At 51.1% G+C, this 26,340-nt stretch overlaps 1 protein-coding gene across 1 annotated transcript; it reads left to right on the forward strand.

Annotated features, from left to right (window-relative positions):
• Positions 1-15,700: 15,700 nt before the first annotated feature.
• ATCAY (ATCAY kinesin light chain interacting caytaxin) lies at positions 15,701-25,547 on the forward strand (the record flags this gene model as incomplete). The annotated part of the gene is made up of 10 exons (XM_080634180.1): positions 15,701-15,777; positions 20,063-20,127; positions 20,442-20,663; positions 21,763-21,948; positions 22,622-22,724; positions 23,281-23,412; positions 23,815-23,901; positions 24,412-24,510; positions 24,764-24,799; positions 25,508-25,547. 10 exons carry the CDS (start codon positions 15,701-15,703, stop codon positions 25,545-25,547), a joined length of 1,047 nt encoding a protein of 348 aa, XP_080490306.1.
• Positions 25,548-26,340: the final 793 nt, after the last annotated feature.

A 26,340-nucleotide genomic window follows, 5' to 3' on the forward strand; every position in this document is an offset into this window, starting at 1 on the left:
TGGGAGCTCACCTGTGCTGCTGATGAGCATGCACATAGATGCCACCCATGGATGCCATGTTTCTGGAGAGCTCTCCTGAACTCGGGGCAGGGTGGGAGTCCAACAACTGAAGAAGCTGAAGCCCCATTTCCCAGCAGAATGGGGTCAGTGTGGTTTTCTGTCCAGCACTGTGTAGGCCTGCTGATAGGCAATTGGAGTGAGAGCAAGCCAGCATCTGCTCAAGGTTGTTTATTGCTTTTAAGAGACGAGCTTTATTTGGAATGATTTTTGTTTTATCTTATTTGCGGTGGTTTTGTTGGGGCTGAGTTATGGAAACATCCTGGATGCACCAGCGTCCCCTCTGCGTGGCGTCACACTTTTGCCAGCCCTGCATTAGCCCTGGGGAGACTTTGGCAGAAGCCTCCCTGCTCTACAGCTGACGCGAGCATCCTCCTGCACTTCCCAAGCTGGACCACCGAGCTCTCCCTAGGGTGGGTGGCATGGGGTGAGCTGCCTCATGGGGTGATGCTCTACAGCCCTGTTAGCCAACCAGCTTCCCTTCCGATGTCACCAGGGGTTTGCAGGAAGACCTCCTCCATCCTACTGGTGTTGTAGATCCCTTTGGCATTCTCCAACTCTGCTGCTTTACGGACTCATTTGGGAGCTGCTTTTATACAGAACAAACAGAAATCACAGCTGGATTGAGGGCAAAAGGCGGGAACTTCCAGCCAGGGCAGAGGGCTCTGCACACCACAGCAGCTCCCGCTGTCATTTTCTTTCCACTAGCTTAAGAACCCAGCACTGCGTGGAGGACTGTGAAGATTCCTGCAGGTGCCCCAGCACTCCTCATGTGCCCATGGGACCATGACATGGGAACAGAGGGGAGCAGTCAGGACTGTGGCGATGGGCAATGCCAGTACCTGGGGGATGGAAGATCCTTGTGCTACAGCCTGTATGGGTAAATCACAGCGCTCTGCCAGCCCACGGGACCACAACACCACTGATGCTGCTGGAGCTGGAAGTAAGAAAAGACCTACCATGGTCCCCCAGCCAACACTCAGCTGTCACCACCAGAAAGGTCTCCCAGCCCCATTTCCTCCAAGCCTCCTCCTCCAGGACCTTCCAGTGGCAAAGGCTGACCAGAGGCAGGGCTTTGGCAGCCCCCAGCCCATCCCTGAGGTGCAGCCATGCAAAGGGAAGAGGAACAACACACAAGGCAGGGATGAGCAGCATCTGTCTTTGAATAACTTCCTATAATCAATAGTGCCTTGGACTGCTCTCTACCACTACTGCGGAAAGCTCGTGCCAATGCCAGACCATCCTCTGCACATACATCTGTGTGGTATTGGAAGGCTGCAGAGCTGAAAGGAGCTCTTTGGAAGGGAAGAGATATTTTGAGGCTGTCAGCTGCACTCACTCAGGCTCAGTTATAACCTCACTCCACATGTGGTGGCATTTTAATGAATTCCCCCTTCCTCCCGGGACCATTCTCTAACCTAATTCACACCAGCAAAGGGTGTTTCTAACTGTGCTCCAGCTCCCCTGCGCTTCGCCTGACGTCAGCTACAGCATAGTGGGGTCCCAACACCACCCTAGGGCTGATTCTACACAGCCTCTGCTGCCGTTTGCACTCCCAAAATAGGGCCAAAATGGAGCTGCTTCTCCTGCTGGCACCCACCACTTGCTGGGTATGGGTTGTGCAGACTCAGGCCCTCGAGGAGTCGAGGTTTACTGGAGTATAAGGATTTGGGTACCAGAGCACACGATATCTCCCCTTTTCCACTTTCTTCCTCATGAGTTACAAACAGTGCTGTCTTCCCAGCCTGCTGCTCACAGGGCTGTTGTTTGGGTCTGGTCTGGGGTTTTTCTCTTCACACTGGAGGGATACAGCTATTGTGCGGAATGCACCAGCAGCCCATGGACAAGGGTGCTGGTTTTACCTCTTGGAAACACCTTCTGGTTCAATGGTCACATCTCCAGCGAGCATCATGAGCTCTACAGGCTGCAGAAACCTCCGTAAGTCACATCAACAACCAAAGGCACTCCAGCCCTCCCCCAGAGGACCCTCTGCTATATCCCTCTGGCCATGAATTCATCAGCTGGCTTCTCCGGTAACACATTCACTCACATGTCATCAGGAAGGAATTTGTGCTCTGTTTGATAACCAGACATGAATCAGTACAGCAGCGAAATCCTCAGACCACAAAGCATTTCAACAGGTCTTTTAAGGCTCTTGCTCTCGTGTGTAAGCGGTCCAAGGACCCGCTCATTCCTGGGCATCCCTGGCCCCACTCATAAATCAAAGCATTCCAGGCCTGGTTTCCTCTCTGCATCCCCAATCGCTCACAGAGGTTTCTTCTTTAGCAAACTTAATCTGGGCAGTTGTTCAAAAATGTTAAAATTACCTGCTCCTTTTATGATATAATGACAGCCTGTGGAGGCATAATTCAGCCCAGACCTGAAGACGTCTGTTTTAAGGTTAAAAAGTCCTCCAAGCTGAACTTTATCCAACAGCGGCAATGAAAAACTCAACTTGCCCAGTGTTAATTTTGGTTCCTCTCACTAATGAAGCCGCGTAGGATCACAGCCAAGGGGGTCCCACTTTGCTTTATCCCAGCTTCACATCTTCAGTGCAAGGTTTAATTTGTTTCATGGCACCAGATCCCAGCAAGGATTGAAAATGATCTGGTTGCTAACCTAGCTTGATTCCCATTGCCATCACCTGCCCTTGCCCTCAGGGAGACCCTCTGGCCCCAGTCTTGCACACCAGGAGGCCCTTGTAGGTGTTTTCAAAGCCATGGTTCAGACAAGGGCTTGGACAATGAGTTAATTCCACCAAAACTCCACTTGTTGGCCATGCATCACCACGAGGTCTTCTAAAACCTTAAGTGAAAAGGTGCCTGGAACATCAGATAAATGGATAAACGTGATAGTTAAGAGACTACGTAGCTACACTACTGAGGTTCTATTGATACCCACCTGGCTGGAGGAGCCGGGATGGGACAGGAGATACCCACACTGTGTCTTTCCCTTTGAGTTTGTAGCCTGGACAACTCAAAAGTCCAAGGCAAAGAGACAAAGGTGCCTCCATGCCCAGGTAATGCATTCTAGAGGCCTCACTGGAAACCCCATGGTTTCAAGCACAACCTCACAACTACTCAGTGGTCACTCACTCCCTACCTGGGGTGCTTTAGCAGCATCCCCATCACCTCACAGCTGCCACACAGTCACCAACCTCCCCTGGTGCAGCCCCAGGGGAGCACCACGGTGCTTCCCAGGCTTCTCCTCAGCTTGCTCCCATGTGGGTGCCAGGGCTCCAGCATCCACCCAGAGCATTAAGTGCTTCCAGGCTGGAGAAGCCCCGGCTGCTGCTTGGCGTCACTCACACTGGGGAATGGGAGCCAGCGTCTCCCTGCTGCCTGCGCAAGCACACCACACATGTCCCAGAGGGGACGTTACAGCCTTTAGTTACCCAATTAAAAACGTGTTTGAGGGGATTTGATTACTCACTTTGACAGAGGGAAGAAAACCCTCCGGGTCCTGGCAGCAGGGAGGATTTACGAGCTGGGGCTTTGTTTCAGGTCGCTCTGAAGCTCAGGAGAGAAAAACCAAGAAGAGAGCGATGGTGTCTGCATTGCTGCTGCTTGAATCAGACGTCTCTCGTGGCAGCTGCAGCCCCCCCTGGCTTCAGGGACTCAGGGAAGGTGCAGCAGTGGGCAGGATGCGCTGGAGGTTGGCTCTGACATCCTGCACCAAGGACTGCTCGTAGTGTCCAGGAGCTCCACATCCTAAACCAGCTCCATTCTCCAACCTTTCTTCCTCAGGCAGGAGGTGATCAGATGTGTAAATGCTGCCCCATTGCTCACAAATACCTCCTGGGGAGGTGGTGAATGATTTCTTCCCAGTTTGCTAAAGGGCAGAATCTGCCTTCTTTCTGATCCAGAGTAAACACAGGCCTGGCATTAATCCTGTTGTGCAGCTGGGATCTCTGCTCCTTGGGTACCCCCAGTTCCATCCCCTTCATCTCCCTGTAAAAGCATCACCCTCAGGTTGGGAAATGAGGGAAGACAAATCCCACAGCCGTCTGCCTTATTGCAGCGTGTGAACAGCGTCCAGAAACGCCTCCAGACAAGATGATTGCTAACAAGAGATTTGGGATCACGTATATTTATTGCCACAGCAGTGAATGAGAGACATGTGGCCACCAAACCCCAATATGGGCTCAGGGAAAGCCAGCCTGGGGCTGAGCATCTCCCTTAGGGCCCCAGAGCATCCTCCTCCTCACTCTCCTCACCTGCTTCACGCCATGGTCAAGCACAAGTTAGCTGTGCTCCCACCTTGTTCCTCACTTGTCTTCATGCACAGCACCAAAGTGTCAGGTGTTTCTCTTTAAGGCAATGTTAAAATGAAAGGAGAAAAGTTATAAGTTATTTCAAAGGTCTCTGCTTCAAAAACTTTCAACCCAAATTTACTCACCGAAACCACAAATGTTCCTTTTATTGCACACACAAAATAACCCTCTGCAATATGGTTCCTCTAAATTTATGGTTCTTCCAGAGCTATTAATTCAGCCCAGGTCTTTCCTTCTTCTTTTATTTTGTTTCCCCCACCTTAAGTAGAATAATTCATAAATACTTCACGCTGGAGTGTACTTTATGAGCATTATTATGATCACTTGAATGTGGAAATGCCTGTGAAGTTATTACAACAGTTTTAATACACCGCAGGCTCCTCAGCGGTATGGTATAAAGCGACTTCATCACACACTGGAGGGAAGAGCTCTCTTGAAAGGCCATTTATTTGGCCAAATAATAAGGATCCTGTAGCCCATATATGTCTCTGAACCCAGCCAATGACAATGCCTGGGTGAGTTTGCTGCACTCCAGCTCAGGAGGGTGATGTGCATCGCTGGCCAGAGCGAGATGGGGCTTTAGGCCACAAGTTTCTATCCCATTTTCAGACCCAAACCCAGAAAAAAAGGCCAAAAAAAGAAAATAGAGCCAGAGATGCCTCAGCAGGATGCACAAACACATTTAGAAGAGCAGGTTATTCGCTTACTTGCAGACCCCAGGCGTGCAGGGAGGCACTGAGAAGCTGAATTGCCCTCATCAGAAAGCAGACACTGTTTTCTGTCATCCTTGCACACATCACAGGGTGGCACGCTGTTGAAAGCCAGGAATTAGGAGTCACAGGGCTGTATTCTGTATCTCCCCAGAGATGCAGCTGAAAACTGTTGGTTTCTTGAATGGAAAGAGACAGAACACTACAGTTATTAAACAACACCTCCATGGAACTAGGAACTCACCAAAATGAAACCTATTTTCTGGGATCACTGAGCCATACAGGGCCTTTCCTCTGGGTACCTCAAGCAAGGGCCTTTGCACACGTGTCTGGATTCTGCATTTCTCCTCCTCATTCTCCCATGTAAAATGCATCACTGGGGGCAACCATGGCCCAGCAACTGTAAAGCCAAAAGGCAGCGGGAGCACGTTTGGATTCCCTGCGATGCGCTGTAGGATGAGAACCCCTCCAGCACCCAAAACCTTCCAAACCAAGCCTCCAGCTGCCCAAGACCACCCAGAGAGCGCAGCAGAGAGAGCCCACGAGCCCTGCCTTCCTCTGCACCGCCACTGCTCCTTAGGAAATCAGTCTTTTTCTCTTGTAAAGAGCTCCTACAGTAATTGCCTTCATCTCTCAAAGGTGTCTTGCAGCCACAGAGGTGCAAATATTTATCCATACTTGGAATTGCAGAGTGAAGCCTAACTAAATGTTCCCAGACACTTCAGCAATTGTTGTTTTAAGACCTGAACCGTAGACACCTGGCTGGAATTAATCAGCAGATGGGAAGAGGGAGGCAGAGCAAAGCCCTTATTAACCCTTCACACATCAATGTCAAGGTCATGGGGTGTTTTACTGGGGCAGCCTGTACATAGATGTCAGCTGTCAACAGCCTGGGGATGCCAAAGCAAGAAATGTCCTCCACTGATCAGGGCATGAACTGATAGCAAGATGAATCATGTTCCTGTCACCACGTGAAGACTTGCTGCGCTGAGGCGTTTGCTTGTGAAGAGCTGCGATAATCCATGTTTATGACTAGAGACTAAACACAAGAGCAAAGCACCTTCTGGACGGGCTGTGTCTCAAAGCAACAGGAGTTCACACATCACTTTAAGGGAAAGCCTTCCCTTCGCACCAGTGGCACGATGAGGCACTGTGGAGTTTATGTTAGTGCTGACCACACAGACCCCAGCTGGGGACGTGCCTGGTGGTGATGAACTAAACCCAGCTGAAAAGCCGGACAACCTCTGCCCTGTTCTGCCAGCCTTGTTCCCTGTGAGATGTCTGGTGATGGAGAGCTCGCCTGCTTTGAAGTGGAGATGGATGCAAGCACCAGGCAGGTGCAAAGCCTTCCTTGGCAGACAATGCGCCACAGAGCTCACCCTGCACATCCATCATGTGCAGCTTCTTTGGGTTGGGGTGGGATTTCTAAGCAGCTCCCTTTCCACACACACACACATCCCTAAGTGGGATCAGGACTTTCTTCTCTTCTCATCCAGTGTTGAGATGGAAACAGTTTGGGCTTATAAACCAGCCTCCCTGGTTCCCAGCTCAGCCAGCAGCAGAGTCCAACATCAGCTACCCAGAGAGGCAGCTGATGCTAAAGCAACAGAAAATGACCCTACCATACAAGGAACAAGGTCCTCACACAGACCTTCCCACCACGTCAGGCCAAAGACTCCGTTTCCCTCATAGCTTCTTTCTAACAGTGACCATAAGATGCCCAGAGACACGTAAGAACAAGACAAACATATATGATACTGCTCCAGGTCCTCTCCCTGTCTCCAGCTGTTTCCAACTCAGAGGAACTCTAGAGGCAGATGTACTCAGTAACCCCTCAGCAATTTCTCCTCCTTGCAATTGCCCAGTCTCCTCTTAAACCCATAGAAACTTTCAGCATCCACAGGTTCCTTTGACAAGAGTCAAAGCGTGGGTCAAGTTTCCCTGTCTGTGAGCTGTAAACAAGCCCTGTGGAGCAGGTCAGGCCACACGATGCCCTTTTACCATGGGACGTTTCGTTTGGTGTAAACAGCAGCCCCAGGTCAGGGCCATAATCTCTACCAGATGCTTTTGTCCATGGGCCTCCTCTAAGGCTTCAAAACTCAAAGTGGGGGATGAAGCAATCCCCACCTACCGCCTTCTTTCTCTAGCATCAAGTTTTTCTACCCCAAAACGTATTTCGCTGGTGAAGGAGGTTGGAGAATGGCTCCTACAGGAGGTGCCCACGGTTCTCATCCACACAAGCAAGTGTGGAGCTGCTGTAGAGCACTGCAGGCAATGAGGCCTGTCAGGGAGTTTAGCCCAACCTGTCAGTCAAGGTCTTCATTCCCCAGGCTCCGTCCCCATTACAAACCTGTCTCACAAAGCCCAGTCCAATGTGACAAGTGTTTATATAGGTCTAATGAGTGTCTCTGTCCCCAGGGACATCATGGATCACTCAGGCACCAAGGTCCAGGCACACGTACCGGTTCCCTTGCAGCATGCAGGCTTGCAAAGAGCTGCAGCCACATGCTTTAGCCATGCAAACCATCTCCTGAGAGAGAAAAGCACCATTTTCACATTTAAGTGTCTTAAATACACCAGAATTTGAGTAGGAAAATGCCAGCTTCTTCTTCTGCTCCGAGGAGCCCTGGCTCTGCTGAATTGGCCTCCTGAGCCTCTCTGGAGAGGTTCAGTAGCCACACAAAGGGATGGGGCCCATCAGCAAACAGCTGTGATGCCGGATTTGATGCATTCCTGACAGCCGCCTCTGCCCACACAGGGGCTCCTTCCAGGCAATTCCTTGGGGCTCCATAACCCAGCAGCCTCCTTGGAGCAGATGTGTGTTACCCACATCCCACACAGCCCAGGCTGTGCTCCACCCCAGGGCACTGCCTTCGGATGGGGAACCTGTGCTCAGGGAGGAAGCAGCCTTCCCACTCCGCCTGCACGTCCCCACTGGCATGGTTGGAGGTTGGTGGGACCCAGGTGAGGCAATTCCCCCCAGATCCCCAGCTTGGCCTCAGCAGTGTCAATCAAGACATCAGCTACATAGGAGAGGAGGAAAGGTGCTGCCAGCATGGTCTCAGCTGGGAATCGTGATGCCTTTGGTTTCCAGAAACATTTGGGTGCTTACCTCCCTTATCCCTCAGGAGATGCATAACTTCATCAGTGCAGTTGGTGCCCACCTAAATGGATTCTTCCTTCTCCACACCACTCTCCTCATGCCCTCAGCAGCTTCTGGAATTCACGCTCACTCTCACCTCTGGATTTCAGGCAGAGCTGGGCTCTGTGCCAGCAATGTCCCGCAAAAAGCAAAGGAGAGCAGGCAGCAGTGAAGAGGAGATGCAGAGGCTGCACCCACCATGCTCTGGTCCACAACAAGTCCTGCCCCTTTGAACAGACTCTTTAGCAGTACCTGTTGCTCTCACTCCTGGCTGGAGCCAAAAAGCCAGGACAGAAAGCTACTGCTGGGCCTCTTCTGCACATAGTGAGCTCCGGTTCTTCCACCCCTTAAAAACCCTGAGGCAAAGGGGCTGAGGATGGGCAGAGATCCTCAGAGCAATGAAGGTGCATCACAACACACTGACTTATTTCATACCAGTACCGAAACAAGACTTTGCTGGCAACGACTTCCAGCAGTGCTGCCCCTGGACTGGGAACTCTAATATTATCCTCTAAAAACCCCAGCTGGAGAAGATAAACCTCCCAAGAGCTGGAAGACACTGCAAGGAGAGGGTGTAGAGGCTTCCATATGCTTATTCCATGGTCTCCAGCCCTGCCAAGACCAAGCCGAGCTTGGTAGCATCAAGTACAACTGTGCCCATGGCAAGATTGAGCTGTCCCACACACACCCAAGCAAAGGAGAATCCTGTCATGCAACAGCAATGAGTCTGATCCAACCACAGAACCATGGAATGGATTGGGTTGGAAAGGACTTAAAGTTCACCCAGCTCCAACCCCTGCCACGGGCAGGGGCCCCTTCCACTAGAGCAGGTTGCTCCAAGCCCCTGTGTCCAACCTGGCCTTGCACACTGCCACATTTCAAAGACAGAGCAGATCCCACTGTTGTCCCTCCTTCCCCAGCTCCTCTTTGTGGATCCCCGGAGGTGAAGCACGGGTGCAAACAGCTGCTCTATCCTTTGAAAATCACATTAAAAAAGTAGGAAGAGGAAAATTCTTTCTCTTTAGATCAACCCTGGATGAAACCTTCCTATTTTCTGTGATTTCTATGATTCTATTTCTACAGTAAAATATTTTTCTCTTCTTTAAGTGGAGACAATGAAAACATTTTGTTCTCCCCAAAATAAAACATTTCTCTGTGTTCAAATGCATGTTTGAAGGCACTTGCAGTCCCCAGCTTTTTTAATTAAAGGCAGGCAAATTTCAAATGGAGAATGTCACAGTGTCATAAAAAGTTAAAGTGTTTAATTTCAAGCATATCTCAAACAAGGCCTGATGCTTTTCATCCTCAAAATATCTTGTATTTTTTACTTCAAACTTTGGTTCAAGTTGTAAATAATTTCAAAGGAACCAAAATAGCTTTTATTTTCCCTACAAACAACTGTTTCCTCTTAATTTCAGCCAGGCTAGCTTCAAGTGATTGGAGCCAGACTCTTCCCACTGGTGCCCAGTGGACAAGAGGCGAGAGCCATGAGTTGAACTACAGGAAATTCCCTTTAAATAGAAGAGAATTGTGGTTTGGTTTTTACTGAAGGGGTAAAACACATTCCAACACATCCAATATGCCAGAACAGGTTGTGCAGAGCTGTTGGGGGGTCTTCATCCTTGGAGATAATAAACTTCAACTGAACACAGCCCTGAGCAACCCCCTCTGGCTGCTCCTGTGCTGAGCAGGGGGTTGGATTAGACAACCTCTAGAGGTGCTTTCCAGCCTCAACCAACCTCAGTATGTGGGATTTTGTCACCGTGTCATAAAGGAAGCACCCAGGCGCTGTAACCACCTCCGTGGGGATACACCAGCCCCATCAAACCACCACGAGCTGCAGCATCACCAGCCCTGGGGAACCTGAGAGTCTCACCCAGCTTTGTGCTGTTTTGAAGCTCCAGTGTGTGGGATTTTTGCACTTGAGTATTTCAAATAGAGTGCACATTTCTTACCCTCAGAAACGAAGAGGAAACCTCTAACCTCTGCCTGACCTGTAAGGGGAGAAAACCAGGAGGCAGCTTAGTAAAAGAGGAAACCACAGGCATTTCAAAGAGAGTCCTGTGAGCAGCTTGTCTGAACAAGCTGGATTTGTGCAGACCTTACACCTCCTGCTTGGCTCTTCCAGTAAGGTGTAAACTCTGAAAACCCTTCCCAGAGCTTTGTTTTCACAATGTCCTGTGCCTATGTGGATTCTCTGCAGTTTAATATGAGGTTCAGCTCATGCTGATGCATTGCACTTATTAAGGCATCCATTTCTTCCCTTCTTCATTAGACTCACAAGCCTGGGCCCACTTGTCAGAGTGTGTTGGAATCAGCCACCATCAGCACTCAGCATTTGCTGGGTGCATCAGCTGGGTCACCACCACGCAACAGGCTTCATGGGAATGCCAGTGACTTGGGGAAAGATTGGGAAATGCCCAATTTCACCTCAAAAATGGGTGGAAAGTAAAGTAAACAGTCTATGGATATTTCTCACTTGGGTTTTTGGAGAGTGTCGGGATCTGTCATCATCTCCACCTAAAGACGGGTTCAGGAAACCAGAGTATGAATAGAGAAAGAGGAGAGTGTGGAGATCTCGGACCTCATTCATGCGCAGACCTCCCTCTCTGGGATGCTCTCCAGATGCAAACGTTTTAATGCCCTGGTCATGAAGACAGACATTTAAAATGCCCTAACCTTCAACCAGGCTCCTTGAAACCGCTCAGACCCACATGCAAACCTTGCAAACGTGCAGGTACAGGAACAAGCCATAGCCCTGCAGTGTGCAGAGCACGGTGAGCTCTCAGCTCTGGCACACTGACCTATGCAGAGTCTGGAGAGGGTTAGAGTTTAGCTGCCAGCAAAGTCCCGGTCTGCCCAGTGAGCATCTCTTACCCTTTCCTTTGCAAAGAGGCTTGGCTCAGCAGCGGGACCTTTTCAAACCTGGCTTTTGGAGAAAGCATCTCAGCCCATCTTCAAGGAGGCACCGCACTGGGGTCAAACTTAACCACTTCTGCTTTCCCCTTGGAGAAGGGACCCTTTCCCGTCTCAGTCGCAGCCATCTCCTGGTGCGAGGGGACCTCTACAGCCCGCTCCGAGCATCTCCCGCTGCAGGCAGAAGCGGTCGAGGGGGATTCACTGCCCTCCCATGGCAAGACTCGGAAACAGGTTTGGCCGCGGCTTCCACCTGCGCCCAAGAAGCAGCTGGATTTGCTGTAATAAAGGATAACACCAGCACTTTTGAACAAGCCAATAATTTCTATCACAGGTTCCTAGAGGTGGGAAAGTAACCGAGAGCCTCGGCGTTGTTGGCGACCTGCAGGGCTGCAGAAAGTCCCCATCAGCACAAGCTCTCATGGCTTAAAAATTGAGCATCAAAATCAAGGGCAATGAAAAATGCTCACATGGAAGTCACTGTCTTTCCACATCCCCTCCTTTTCTCCCCATCATGTGAGTATTTGGCTCACAGACTGGAAAATCAAGCTATCAGGTAACATTAAAACACACTATTCCAAGTGAGAGAAGCCTGGGAGAGAGTCTGGAGCAGGGTAGAAAAAGCTGCTTGGGAAAATACCCAGTGCCAGCAAGGACCTGATCCTGCACAACACTTCCCCTTGCCTTGCTGTTACCTCCTCCAAATCGGCAGGATTCCACAGGAGATGGGCTCAGCACAGAATTCCTGGAGGAGCTGTAGCGCTGGTAAAGCAGCTTGGTGCAGTGTTCACTTTATACATCCCAGAGTACCCAGAGAAAATGGAGACCCAGCAAAGCCATTAGGCCTGGCAAACAGAGCTGGGCTAGCTCAGCCCATCAGAATGTGCTCAATGAAATACCTCGGTGAGCACGGTGATGGCTTTGGCAGGGGGACGCTTGCTCCAGATCCCGGGAATGCAGCCAGTAGATGGCATTCATACGCTGCCCTACGCACACGTTTGCTGTCATGTGCCCCCCCCCTCGCAGAGCGCGTTGTGCCTCTCAGCTTTAAACTGCCTTGGGAAACATGAGAAAAAAAGGGGTTTATGTAAAAATGAAGGTAAGAGGCAAATATTCACCTTTACCAGAGATGACCCTGCAGCATTTGACAATTGACTTTGGAGCCAACAAGTGGTTACAGAATTCCTGGCGTCTCTTTCTGTCCTCATGGATCTGACTGCTTCTACTATAGAAATATATAATATGTGTATAAAGAAATATAGTACATCCCTAAAGCATCCACAAGTATCCTGTGTATCCTGCACCACAGGGATGCCCAAAACCATAGAATCATAAAATCACCCAGGCTGGAAAAGCCCTTTAAGCTCATCAAGTCCAACCGGTGCCCAGCAGTGCCAAGGCCACCACTAACCAATGGCACTGAGGACCTCATCTCCACGGTGTGTGGACACTTGCAGGGACGGTGCCTGCAGCCCTGCCCTGGGCAGCCTGTTCCAATGCCTGAGCACCCTTTGGGGAAGGGTGATCAGGTATTGAAGGGTAATACCTCACCAACCCACTGACCCAGAATCTACCAGGCTGACCGTGCATGTGGCTAGGAGCTGCCAGTGTTTGGCTACCACTGATGTGTGTCACTTTCCTTACAGTGACATCCATTAGGTTGAGGAAATACTGTCCTTAGCACCTCATCCCACAGGAGTCACTCACTGCATTATAATCATTGAATCCCAAACTGCTTTGTGTTGGAGGGAGCCTTAAAGCTCATTGTCGTGGTTTAACTCTGTGACAGCTCCAACCCCTGCCACGGGCAGGGACACCTTCCACTGGAGCAGCTCGCTCCAAGCCCCTGTGTCCAACCTGGCCTTGAACACTGCCAGGGATGGGGCAGCCACAGCTTCTCTGGGCACCCTGGGCCAGCGCCTCAGCACCCTCACAGGGAAGAGCTTCTGCCTAAGAACTCATCTCAATCTCCCCTCTGGCAGGTTAAAGCCATTCCCTTGTCCTGTCCCTGCAGCATCATGCTGAGACTGTGTAAGAGGGCAGAAGACAAACCTTTACACTTCTGTCACTGGGGGTCACCACTAAAGCAGGAGTTACCTTCATCTCTGACAGGATGAAGCACAGAGTGCCTGCACGATGCAAATGTGGGAGGGAATTTGACAGCAGACATCAAACTAACCTGCATCTGCCTGTGGCTGGGTTGAGGCTTTGGTCCAAGCTGGAAGAAAGGCTGTTGGATGGAGCCCAGGAATGAGAAGGCAGGTGAAAATCACTGCTGCTTCATTCACTTTCAGATTTGCAAAGGACCCAGCAAACGTCTCAGGCTCTGATGCAGTTACAGACTCTCTGGAAGAGGAGCTGACACCCCAGCACAAGGAGGACGCTCTGTCGGGTCTGTCTGTGCAGCCAGAAGTGAGACCAGTGCCTGAGGTTTAGGTACAAATAAGCTTTACATAGGCAAGGCAAGATGGACCATTAAATCCTGCACCCTACCACACGCTGAGGCCACCTTTGACTTTCTAAGTGAATGATGCACCATATTAAAAAGCCCTTCCCTTCCCAGCCACCCCTCTCCAGCTCCCACCTCTCCACCAGGGCTAGATCCTGCAGGATGATGGGCATCCCTCACTCCCACTGAAAGCAGCAAGGAGACTGTGCTCAGCCCCGGCAGCATCATTCATCCGGAGGAAGAGTGTAGGGAGATATTTGGTACCTCGCAGCCAATTGGAGGAGCGGTGACACTGGAAGGGGGGTGCTTTCAGCTCCTCTCTCCTCCCATCCTCCATAGCACCCCCCTCCCTGTCAGCACCACCACCGCCATCCCCCTCACACACAAAAGCAATTGGCTGCCTTAGAGCTGAGGCTTAGCCAGCTGCAAGCAGAACGTAATAATCAGCTACCTTGGAAGGGAGGGAGGCAGCAGAGGAAGCAGCAGCCATGGAAGAATACAAATAACTGCCCTCAATTCACCCCCCCTGCAGCAAAATCCAAATCACCGAGCAAGGAGTGCTGTGAGAAAGGCCGACCTAGATGCATCCCCACACTGCTCCGCTGGGAAAGCCGCACACGTTTGTGCTCGGATCCAGGCACTGGTCCTCCTGAGCAGCCCGTCTCCATTGGGAGGAATGCCTACCCGGGATACAGGCAGGATCTCCTTTGTTCCTCACTAGCCACAGGCACTGGTGAGTACAGCATCATCTGGGCTTCCATACTGCTGGGTGATGTCTGATACTGAGAAACATCCCACTCCAGCCTAGGATTTGCTTCATATCTTTTCTTTCTCTTCCTTCCTCCATGATGTGTTCAGGGTTAGCAGAAAGCAGATGTCAGCGGTGGGGAGGAGGGAGGGAAGGTGGGGTTTCTCTCAGCCCCAAGGTATCTCCTTTGACTGCATGTAGAGGAAGCGAAAATGGAGACATGTGTGACAGTGGCATGGGCATCGCACGCAGCCCAGCGTAAGGACAGAATGCAGCATGTGTGTGCTGGGATGGGCTGAGAGCTGCCGCGCTCCCAGCAGCTCTCTGCTCTGATCTCAGTCTCTGCCAGTGCCTGTCATAAAGGCGGATGCTGGATTTACTCAGGCCTCTACATTCCTTTAAAGCAGATACACACAGACAGATTTATCTCCCTCCAGATCATCACCAGCAACATCCCCTGTAAAGACAAGCCTCCAAAAGAAGCAGAAAAGGCACAGGCTCTCTAGAAAAGCCTTACAGCAATGGGTCAGGCTCTGCTAGATGCTGGTTTCCCTGGCACTGGGGGACAGACAGAGCAGCCCCATCCACTTGGAAAATCACCCTGGGTCCCTTGTCCTGAAAAGAATACATTATTATCCAGCCAGAACCTGGATACATTTACAGAGTAGAAGCTGATTGCAGGAAGAACATTTCAGAACTGACCTGCAGTGGGTTAATGCACGTGCCCAACATAGGAGCTGGTTTCACACCAGCATGTTCTGTACAGGATAAGGCCTGACCTTGTCCCCTCCAGACTCAGGTGCAGCTAAGCTCAGCCACAGCAGCATCCAGTGTACCTGCTCTCTCTGACCAGAGCTGGTCCTGAGCCCTCAGCCCCATTTCTCTCAGGGTGCAGGGACAAGCATGGGGATGAAGAATAAACCACGAGCAGCAGTCGGGAACGCAAAACCAAAACCCAAAGCCATTAACTTCTGCCCAGGCCAGCAAAATGGTGCTTCTGCCAACCCAACCTAAAAGCAGCCTGCAAAGGGCAATTTCTTCTCTTCCCTTTCTGCCACACTTCGTTTCCCTCAGCAGAGGTGCTTGTTTATGTTGAGGTTAGTATTGGAAGAGAAGCAGCAAGGGGAAAATGGGTGGACATCAGCCCGGAGAGTGTTGATTCACAGGGAAAAGAGCTAAGGCCACAACAGCACAGAGATACACCTATTGCTTCAGCCCAGGGCCAGCCTCACCTCCTTGTCCAAAGCACGTGAAGTAGCCACAAATCCCCTTACCCTTCCTTTCTGTGGGGCAGGGTGTCAGCATATCAGCTCTGAATGGTTTGGTGCCAACCTCTGCCTTCCACCTTCCAGCCCGAGCCCTTCCTCAAGGGACCTGCTGTGCAGCCAGCCCCTCTCTGAGCACCATGGGGACCACAGAGGCCACTTTGCGAATGGAAAACGTGGATGTGAAGGAAGAGTGGCAAGATGAGGACTTCCCAAGGTTTGTTCCCTGCTGGAAAAGTCAAGGAGAACTTGATTTCTTCCTGTAAGAAACCTGCAGGGCATGGAGCATGCAGGGCCCTCCCACCAGAGGCAACAGGAGTCTGAACTCCAACAGGGCAGTTGGTCGGAGCACAGAGCTTTTATAGCAAGGCTGCTTGGAATGCTTAGGAATTTTGGGAGGCTTCTGGCAACCCTCTGTGAGCGCACCAAGGAGAGAGAAAGGAGCTGGTATGGAGTGCAGGGAGATTAGAAAGGATGCATATAGTGATGGATGGCTGGATGCACATGGGGGTGGATGGACTCCTTCCCAGTCTCTGAATCAAGCAGTATCTCTCCAAACAGAGCAGTGGCTGCTTTGCCAGGAATTTGCCACAGGAAGCAGAGTCATTGGGATGCAATGACCATGGGCACTGACAGGCAGAGCCTGAATGGTTTCAGACCTTGTATAAGATGATGTGTGGGTGACAGAAGGTGCCAAAGTGGCATTTTTCACTTTCATAGATGTTTTATTAATAGTATAGAATATCAAAGAGAGCATCCCTGCATGCTCAGTGTGCCCTGAACTCCCCACAGCCACCCAAAGGGTACATCCGCCCGGTGCTGCCCCACACATCCAGCACTGGCCAACACGAAGCCCTGCTGCAGCTGGGGTCTGTGTTGCTGAGGGGCTTTTCAGGGCTGTCTCTCCCTGTCCCAGCTGCAGCTGAGCTCTGTGAGCAGCCCACAGAGCCGCTGTATGCACAGATAGAGGCACAGTGTGCTCTGCGGGGGGGCACACACAGCCCCTGCCCTGTGAGAAAGGGTCTTCTGTTCCCTTTGGCACCGTGGATGAGCCTGGCTCTGTTCACCCTGGCTCCAGCTGCAGCACTGATCTGAGCACCTCTGTCTGCCAGCACAGCACCCGGCTCATGGGACGCAGCTCATCCTTCCGCTGGTCAGAGATGGGCTCAGTCAAGGCCTTGGGTTCCTCGGATAGTTCCTTGGTTTTCTTTCCTCTGAGAGCTGAGCTTTGGGCTGATGGAGCTCTGCCAACCTAAGGCTCCCCTAGAGCACTGTGCTGACAAGCTTTTAGTTGAGTAGAAGGGAAAGTGAGGTACAGAAGGGAAAGCATTGACTCAAAGTTCCCCGAAGGTCTATGGAAGTGTTTAAGTCCAGGTTGGACAGAGCTTGGAGCAGCCTGCTCTAGAGAAAGGCGTCCCTGCCCATGGCAGGGGGTTGGAACTGGAGGAGCTTTAAGGTCTCTTCAACCCAAACCAGTCTGAGATTCAATGATAAAATCTAGGACAAAGCTAGTCTAGCACCCGGACACCCAGGCACTAACCCACACCATCACCTTGGAGCAGGAGCTGCCAGGCTCTGTTTCACACTTGCCATGCAATCAGCAAACTGACTCCAGACACAGTCAGGCCTTCAAGGGGCATCTCTTCTGCAGAGCCCTCAGTACCATCTAGCACAGGCAGCATCACTCCTACCCAGCAAGCGAAGCACAGGGGGAGGCAAAGGGATGTCACCGTGGCTGGATGGCAAGGTCCCCAGCCTGCTGATGGGCTGCTGCAGAGGGATTAAACCAGGAATGATGCAAGTGCAATAGAGTCCAGTCAGGGAGGAGGCAAATGAGTGGCTGCAGCTGTGTTTAACTAGCACTGGAAATAAAGAAATGATCATTTTCAAGACACTTCCCCCCCGAAAGCATTAAAATAATAGGGCAGAGGCTGCTGCATGTGGGACAGCAGCTCTCCAGCAGATGATTTGCTGCATAGCTATTTTTGCTTAGCTGTGATTAACCAATCTTGCCACAGAAAAAAAAAAGACCCAACCATATCCTAGACAAAGCTCAGGGCTGGGAAAACTGAATTCAGCCGCTCACTAAGGACACACGGCGACATTCCCATCCCTGTGGGAGAAGCTGACGTGCTGCACAAGCTCCAAGGTGCAGCGCCAGGGCACTGAGCGAGAGGGGAGGACAGGGTCCCCCCTCCTGCCGCTCCCGGAAGGTTTCTGTGTCTCAGCCGCTTGTGCAGCGCGGTCCTGCGCTGATGCTGTAGCTGCCGCGGGGCGGATGCAGGAGCATGCTCACTCCATCAGCATCCCGCGGCTCGCGGCCACTGACGGCTCAGGCTGGTTGGAGCCCGAGAGAAGGTGCTTAGAGAACGAAAGTGGGCAGCAGGAAGGAAAATGGTGGCACCCGGCGCTTAGAGAACCTGCTTCCTTCAGAAAATCTGGGGCTGGCTGCCTTTGGGAAGGAGGATTTACCTGAGAGACTGGGAGGTGGTAGCTGAGTCCCCTTGGGGAAGGTAAGAAAGGCCTTTTCTTCACCTCTGACTTTGGAATTGCTTTCCTGAAATGCATCCTAGCACTGGAGCACAGAGTGCCCGACTGCAGCACGTACTCAGGTACGGCTGGGCCTGGTCCCCTTGTGATGCTCTATCCTCAAGTTGTGCCAGGAGCAGCTCACAGACAAACAACCAGCCAGGCCCCCTGCAGACAAAAGCAAAAGGGAGGAGGAGGAGCTGGAGGGGGGCAGAGGGACCTTCCTGAGTGTTCAGGAATATTGTGGCAGCCCACGGGGTCTGGCTGCTGCACAAGCAAGGAGCAAGCGCCTTTGATCAGGCCTTCAACTCTCATAAATATACAATAACCAGCTAGGAGAGGATTATCCCTTAATATAAATATTTATAGGGCTTAATTTGACTGGTGGCTCTGGTGTGATGCCAGCACAAAGAGGAGCCTTTGTAGGGCAGAGCCTGTGAATGCAGAGGTATCAGGCTCCATCACCCCTGGACCCCAGCCCTGTGCACAGCTCCATCCCTTTGCGTGCTGCCCTCAGAGTGGTGGGTACCCCCCTGTCCCAGCACCCGGGATTTCATACCTAGGGGCATGAGCTCTTCCCCCCTTGAGGGTGAGCTTCCACCAAGGGGCAGGTGAAACAGGGACAGCTCAGAAGGTCCCTTTTAAACAGACTTTTGACAACATGAACTTGTCCGAGGGTTGGTGGGGTTTGCTCACCAGGGGACAGACACAAGGCCCAGCTCAAATGAAGGGCAAAAGTGTCCAGGAGGTGTCCAGCTCAGGGTGACAGTGCTGCTCAGCCACCAGCCAGGGGTCCTTGCTGCAGTACTGGGGGCCATATCCTGACTTCACTTGCTCCTGACCAGTGTAGGGGTAACTTCATCAACTTCCAAAGGGTGACAGCCACATAATGAGATGGGGCATTAGCATCTGTACAGGAAAGTCAACTTTAAATGAATCAGGGCTTCCAGCCTCTGGCTGGAGACATGGGGATTGATACCCTCCTTCACAGGAGCCAAGGACAAGCTGCAGATCCTGACCTCTGCCATGGAACCCAGGAAGGGAGCAATGAGTCAGCCTTTGGATCCAAAATATGGGTTTGAGTGCTGGTACCTGCATCTTAGATCAGGATGAACCTGCCTCCAACCCTTGGCAGGGTTTAGGTGTCACCGTCAGCTCTTGCCAGATGAGGCTGAGGATGAGGTGACAATTCTGGGATCACAACTGAAATTTGATCCTTGTGATGAACACTGACTGCCTTAGAGCAAAGGTGTTCTCTCTTGACCTGCTTCCTGGGAGAGGTGGTTGTGTTCTGCTCTTCTGCAGCCAGGGCCTGTGACAGAAAGCAGGAGGCACTTTACAAAGCCATTAGCAGAGAGCACAAAGTGCTCTTGTGCTCAGCATCCAGCACTAGTTCAGCTGCTGCTGGGATCAAAGCACCTCTCCCCGGGCTTAGGAACAGCTGAATTCAGGCTCTCTGGACAGCCCACTGCATTGCCTACACTGTGCAGGGAACAGGAGCACAGACAACTGCAGAAGATGCTCCCTGGTTCCCTTGATGAGGTGCCATAGAGGTTGGCACTGCCTCTCAAACTCCTGATGGAGACAAAAATGGGGATGATATGGAGAAAGTGAGGATGTTACTAGGCTCATCAGGAGACAGGATTTGTTCCTGTGTTCCTGGCTGGGTTTTCAAGCCTCTTGGCTGAATGGCAGCATGAGGGATGCATTGGTGGGATGGCTTGGAGGTTACCAGGGATGGCACAGGACTCCAGGCAGAGAGCACAGTTGCTGGGCTGCTCTTGGACAAATCACCTGAGGGTGTCCCTCAGGCCGAGCTCTCAGGCAGAAGGGAAGGGGCAGAGCACACAGGGGGCTGCGTGTTTTTCCCTGATGTCCCCACTTCTCTCCACTGGCTGCCATGGGGGGACTTCCTCCTTAACGTTACCTGTTACCTCCTGTCTTTTGACCTCCACATCTCGGCTTGCCTGCAGACCTCTCCCGGAGGAGACGGGGATGGAGTCACTGGGCAGCCCTACAGAAGATGAGAACACATCCTGTAAGTACCAGCTTGCAGTTAGGGTGCAAGCCAGTTCCCTTGGCGTATCCATCAAAATTCCCATGTGGGAGATGAAACCAGCAGAGATTTGAATTTGCCAATCTTTCACAAGGAGCTGGGGGAGGAAAGAGGTATCTTGGAAGTGTGGGCACTTTTATCCACTCATACCTATAGGTGTCCAATACTGCCCACCTCTGATCCACCACCCTTAGCTGCCAAGCCAATAGCCTGCAATGTGATAATGACAGCACCATGTCTTGCACTCAGGATGCAGCAGGAGGACAACCTGTCAGTTATTTTCCTTTTAACTCCAGCTCCCCCCAATACTTTAAACTTTAACGGGGCACATCGTAAGCGGAAGACACTTGTTGCACCTGAAATCAACATTTCCCTGGACCAGAGTGAAGGCTCCGTTCTCTCCGATGACTTCCTGGACACACCAGATGACCTGGACATTAATGTGGATGATATCGAAACTCCTGACGAGACAGATTCCCTCGAATTCCTGGGGAATGGAAACGAACTGGAATGGGAAGGTAAAAAGCTGGTTCTGGGTGAACGTCTGCAGGGGCTGGGGCTTTTTTTTAACCTCATTTTTAGCACTTTTGACACCACTCACCAGCAGCAGCTGAGGACCAACTTCCACAGCAGCGAAGCACAGCACACACAGCCAAGCCCCATCTTCCACACAGCATCTGCCCCACCAGGATCCCAGCTATAGCCCAGGAGTCTCAGTGCTGCTATCTCAGCACTTCCATCTGGGGATGGGGCAGACAGAAGTAGTTCAGGGACTTGAAAACACCGGTTTAGCCATAATTCAGGATAAGGCACGGGCTGTGGACACACATCCCCTTCCTGCTGCCCCTGGGCCACCACCCCAGGCTGGAAGGTATCAGTGAACATTCAAACATGTTGACTAACATGGTCTTTGCTAACCTGGCTGGTTTTGACTGAATGGGGCTCAGGAGGGCTCCTGCAGGCAGCTCTGCTGGCAGATCACAAGACTGATGGCATAGGCAGTATAGATGGAGCTGAATATAGATGAATATAGATGGCAGTATAGATGGAGCTGAAGTAAGACCTAACAAAGGGGCCGGTGTCCAACCTGTGACTGCAGGTACTGTAGACAGCTGCAAGAGATGTTAAGCTTATTTCTATTACAGCTTAGCAATGGAGCAAGGTTGGAACAAAGAAACAAGAGGGGCTTTGGAAAAAGGCCCATAGGGAGGGGACAAGGGGAATGGCTTTAACCTGCCCGAGGGGAGACTGAGATGAGCTCTTAGGCAGAAGCTCTTCCCTGTGAGGGTGCTGAGGCACTGGCACTGGGTGCCCAGAGAAGCTGTGGCTGCCCCATCCCTGGCAGTGTTCAAGGCCAGGTTGGACACAGGGGCTTGGAGCAAGCTGCTCCAGTGGAAGGTGACCCTGCCCATGGCAGGGGTTTGGAACTGGGGATCTTTAAGGTCCCTTTCAACTGAGACCATTCTAGCTTATTAAGAACCACAGACTTACACAGATCAAAGCTGCAGATGAAACAGATGATCCTGTGGTTGTTATTGTCAGTAATTGCACACCAAAGCTCTCGCAGAGCCTTTTCGTACATTATATGAGAGGCAGAAATGTTTGTCCCTCTCCCAGATGACACTCCTGTGGCCACAGCCAAGAACATGCCGGGGGACAGCGCAGACCTGTTTGGGGATGGTGGCACAGAAGATGGGAGCGCTACTAACGGGCGGCTCTGGAGGACTGTCATCATTGGGGAGCAGGAGCACCGCATCGACCTCCAGATGATCAAACCCTACATGCGGGTGGTGACGCATGGAGGTGAGGAGGAGGACAGCCTGGTCCTGCCTTGGTGGCTTTCCATCAGTCCATCTTTGTCGAGCTGGAGGGGATGCTGTCACTGATTGTTTTGAATGTCCTTAGGGGGAAATAGCTATTTGGTTTGTACTGCTTTGTGGCAGAGAAGCGCAAAGCACCCAGCTCATGCTAAGAAACATGCAGCCACTGGAGCAATGCTTCAATAAACAAAAGTAGGGATAATGCTGGCTCTGACCAAGAGTGACTATACCCTGACCTTCAGCCTCGGTTAAGTACCTGCATCCCCAGTGATGAAGGGCCTGCAGGTACCTGACCCCTCTGTAGCCCAGCACCTGAGCTGTCTCCAGTGGCACAGCTAAAGGCCAGCACCTCCAAAGAGTGACCATCCCTGAAATCCAAGCAAATCCCAGCCACAACGCAGGGCAAAGCTCTCAGCTCTGTGCTGTGACATGCACAAATTCCTTCCCCAAATCCCACGTGCATGTTATAGCCAAAACCAGGAGCAGAGGCAATTCTAACTGTGTGAGAGGCCTGTAAGAGGTACAAACACTTCCCTGGAGCTCAGCAGAGGCACAAAAACCAGCCCAGGCCCAAATTTAGCAATGCATCTTCCCTTCAGCTCTCCCATCTCCCCCTGGAAAATGTCACTGATGCTGCCTGTGTCTTTCTTTCCCAGGATACTACGGAGAAGGTCTCAATGCCATCATTGTCTTTGCTGCCTGCTATCTGCCAGACAGTAACCTGGCTGATTACCACTACATCATGGAGAATCTCTTCCTGTAAGTGGCTGGTCAAGGTCTGTGAGGGAAGAGGAGGGCAGGGAAGGTAACCGGGGCTCCAATGAAGCAGTTTCCATGTATTCAGTGCATCTCAAACCTCAGCTGGAAATAGTTTGAACCCTGGCCAAAAGTACCCAGTGTGCAGCTGCAGACTGGGGCGAGCATCACTGGATGAGACACTGTCCACAGAGTTCACATCCAAGTCCACTGAGTCAAAGCATTCAACCATTCAGTGTTAATTATGCCAGTGATGGACTCACAGCCAGGGCAGAGCATACGTACACAGTGCTGAAGAGCTGGTAGATGCTCTTGCTAGGCAGAACAGTGCAGGGATGTCCATCAGTTCATGCACTATGTGAACAGTGATCCCGGAGAAATACACCTGCAGGGCATAATGAAATACTAATCCTACAGTGGTGCCAGATTCCTGCTCTATTCCAAGGTCTACAAAGAAAGGGTCTGGAGGGCTTTTGAGGTGGCACACAGGCACTCGAGGAAGCCTCAGGGACCTTCTTTGAGTCTCATATTCCTGTTCCTTTTGATCACCACCCAACAGATACGTGATCAGTAGCCTGGAGCTGCTGGTAGCTGAGGACTATATGATTGTGTACCTGAACGGAGCAACACCCCGCAGGAGGATGCCAGGCCTGGGCTGGCTGAAGAAATGCTACCAGATGATAGACAGAAGGTGAGAATCCTGTTGGTGTTGCCTCTTCATTCTTCCCAGACCTCTTCCCACATCTCTTCCACTGCTTCCTCACTGCCTTCCCAGCCAGTCTGCCCTCCTCCCTCTCCAGATGCTGCAGTTCCACCCTGTTACAGCTTTCTGACTTACTCCAGGCTCTCTGCATCACCCTCTTTCTCTCACAGGCACCTTCACAGAGATCAGGCTAATACAGCATCCAAGCAAGGCAGTGCTCCTGCAGCCTGCCAGCTGGGAGCTGAAATAGGGTTCCTAAGGCCAAGGGCAGGGCTTTTGTCTGGAGACACCCACCTGAGGCTGGTCAGCATCATGACACTTTTCAGTGCCCTGACAGAGTTTAAGGAAAGGTACTCTGAATCTGAGTTCTGTCCCATGGCTCTTCCACAGGCTGCGTAAAAACCTCAAAGCATTGATAATCGTGCATCCCTCGTGGTTCATCCGGACGGTGCTGGCCATATCCAGACCCTTCATCAGGTAACTATGATGTATTCCCAGTACATGGAACATGTACCCAAACTTGGCTGGGTGTGGAGTGAAAGTTTAACCTCACAAATCAGACCTTAAGCTCACCTTTAATTCATAGCAACCAAGGTGACACTGTTTGTCTCTCGTCCTGCATCTCCCTGACGCTTCCAAGGCCAACTCTAGAGGTGGTTTTAGGAGTAATTGTGGTGGTCTGGATCCAGATCAAAGTTTGTCCCAGTGGGTAGTGCATGAAGATTTCCTGGGAAGAGCAGGAATGGTGGTCCTTTTATCCTCCTATGGATACTGAGGAGCAAGGGTCAAAGAAAAGTGACGTACAGTAATGTGGCACCTCACCACAATTTGTAGTCATTGGCAGATGAGCACTAGAAGCTGAGAACATTCAGACTAAAGAGGATACAGAGATGCAGAGCTCCCCGTTTCCATTGGGAAACTTCTGACTTCCTATGGAGAGAACATTGAAACAAGAGCTCAAGCACACACTCTTTCTTTCTCTGCCAGTGTGAAGTTTATCAATAAGATCCAGTATGTTCACAGCCTGGAGGAACTGGAGCAACTCATCCCAATGGAGCATGTGCAGATCCCAGACTGCGTCTTACAGTGAGTGTCAGAGGGACCCTTGGGGCACACGTGGCTCTGAGAAGGAGCGGGACAAAAATCCTGTGTACCAGGCTACCATTGAATCAAACCCCATGTACTGGAACCCTATCCTACTCCTATCCTGGTGCCGAGCAAGAGCCTGCACAATGTGCTGGGTTGCAGTTTCTGTCACCTTCAGAACAAACATTGCATTTTACGAAAGATGAACAGTTCTGGCTGGTAACATTTAAAGACTGTTTCTTGTTTGTTGCAGATATGAAGAAGAGAGGATCAAGGCCAGAAAAGAAAGGTAAAATTAATGCTGTGGGAAGAGGGAAAGGGTCTGGGTTCATTTTGTAGGATGTTGTTGCGTTCCTTCATCATTATTTGTGCTGTAACCAGTCAGTTCTGTGTTCCTCCTACCCTGATATCCCACACAGCCTACACTTACTTTCTACTGATTTTCTCAAAGTAAGCAAAAGCTGCAGGAGGGAGAAGCAGCTTGATTCAAAGGTTATTTATCCATAGATCTGTTCCTCTTAACCCCAGGAGTGCACTCGCTCTGAGCATGCACTGCAGGTGCTAGCGAAGGTCAGCAGAAATCACTCTTTGTCTGAAATAGCGCATTTTCCCCTTACAACCTGCAAACTGACCTGAAAGCCGAGAGCTGGTGCTTAGTTTAAAAGCCACTTCATTCTGCTGAAGTGGCTTAAAGAGGGGCGTTAGTTGACAGTTTCGTTTCATTTTCTAGGCCTGTTCTGTCACCAGTGATTTCGGTTGGAAGTGCTGGCCATGAGCAGTGATAGCAGTTGGCTCTGCTAAAAGCAAAAGGCAATCATGGGCAGAGGCAAGACCAGCTGGGTCAGCATGAGAGTGATCACAGAGTCACAGACTGCTTTGGGTTAAAAAGACTTTAAAGCTCACCCAGCTCCAGCTACTGCCCTAGAAATGCCCTGGATAACTGTATCACACTGCTTGCTTCTAGATGATAGATTTCAAAACTGATTTGTGTTTACAGGGCAGAAGAGAAACAAGACATGGCTGAGAAGGAAAGGTAACTACTCTTTTTCATTCATCCTTTACTTTACAAAGCCAGTCTTTAACGACACAAGTGGCCCTACTGCTTGGTGGCCCCCCTGGGGAAGCAGGTCTGACCTCTCAGGAGATGTCTGGAGCCAACAGCACATTACTGAAGTGTCTGGGACCTGAGAAAGCCTCTCTTTTCCCTCACAACTCCCTTTGCCATCACTTTTGTGGTGTTACTGACCTTCACCTAAGCCAACAGATTCCTGACACTGCCTTTTACCTCTGCCCGTGAACCCATTTGGTCATGGAGCAGAGCCAGAGGCACCGGGGACGTTCTCCTGACATTCAGTCGTAGCATTTGTGCGATGGTGCAATGCAGAGGGGCAAAAACTGCTGTCAAGCACATCTTGGCTGTCTGTAAAGGCAAGACATGAGGCTGTAACATTAGATGGGAAGGAAAATTGTAGGGAGGCTTGGGAGACAGTGTCAAAATCCTAGGCCAGGATAATTTGGCCTGGTTTTGGCTCTGCTTCAGAGCGATACAGTGTCTCCTTTTTTATTCTATCTAAGTAGCTCCTGAGGGGGAGCAGTGCATATTTCTGCTGTTCTCTTCCCAGAGAAAAAAGAGCTCTGCTAAAAATTGCCAAGGTCCATTGGCTGAGTCTGAATTGTTCCGAGAAACAAATGGGACCTTGGGGTGAAAAGAGAGGGTGATTAGTCTGTGATGGAGATTCACTTCTTGTCTTGCTGGTTCTCTTCCAAGCAGGCCTGTGCCTCCAGCAGAAGATCAGGAAACCAGGTTTGATTTGTACCTTTCTCTTTTGT

Source organism: Psittacula echo (assembly GCF_963264785.1).
Source record: "Psittacula echo genome assembly, chromosome: 24".
Lineage (NCBI taxonomy): Eukaryota > Metazoa > Chordata > Aves > Psittaciformes > Psittacidae > Psittacula > Psittacula echo.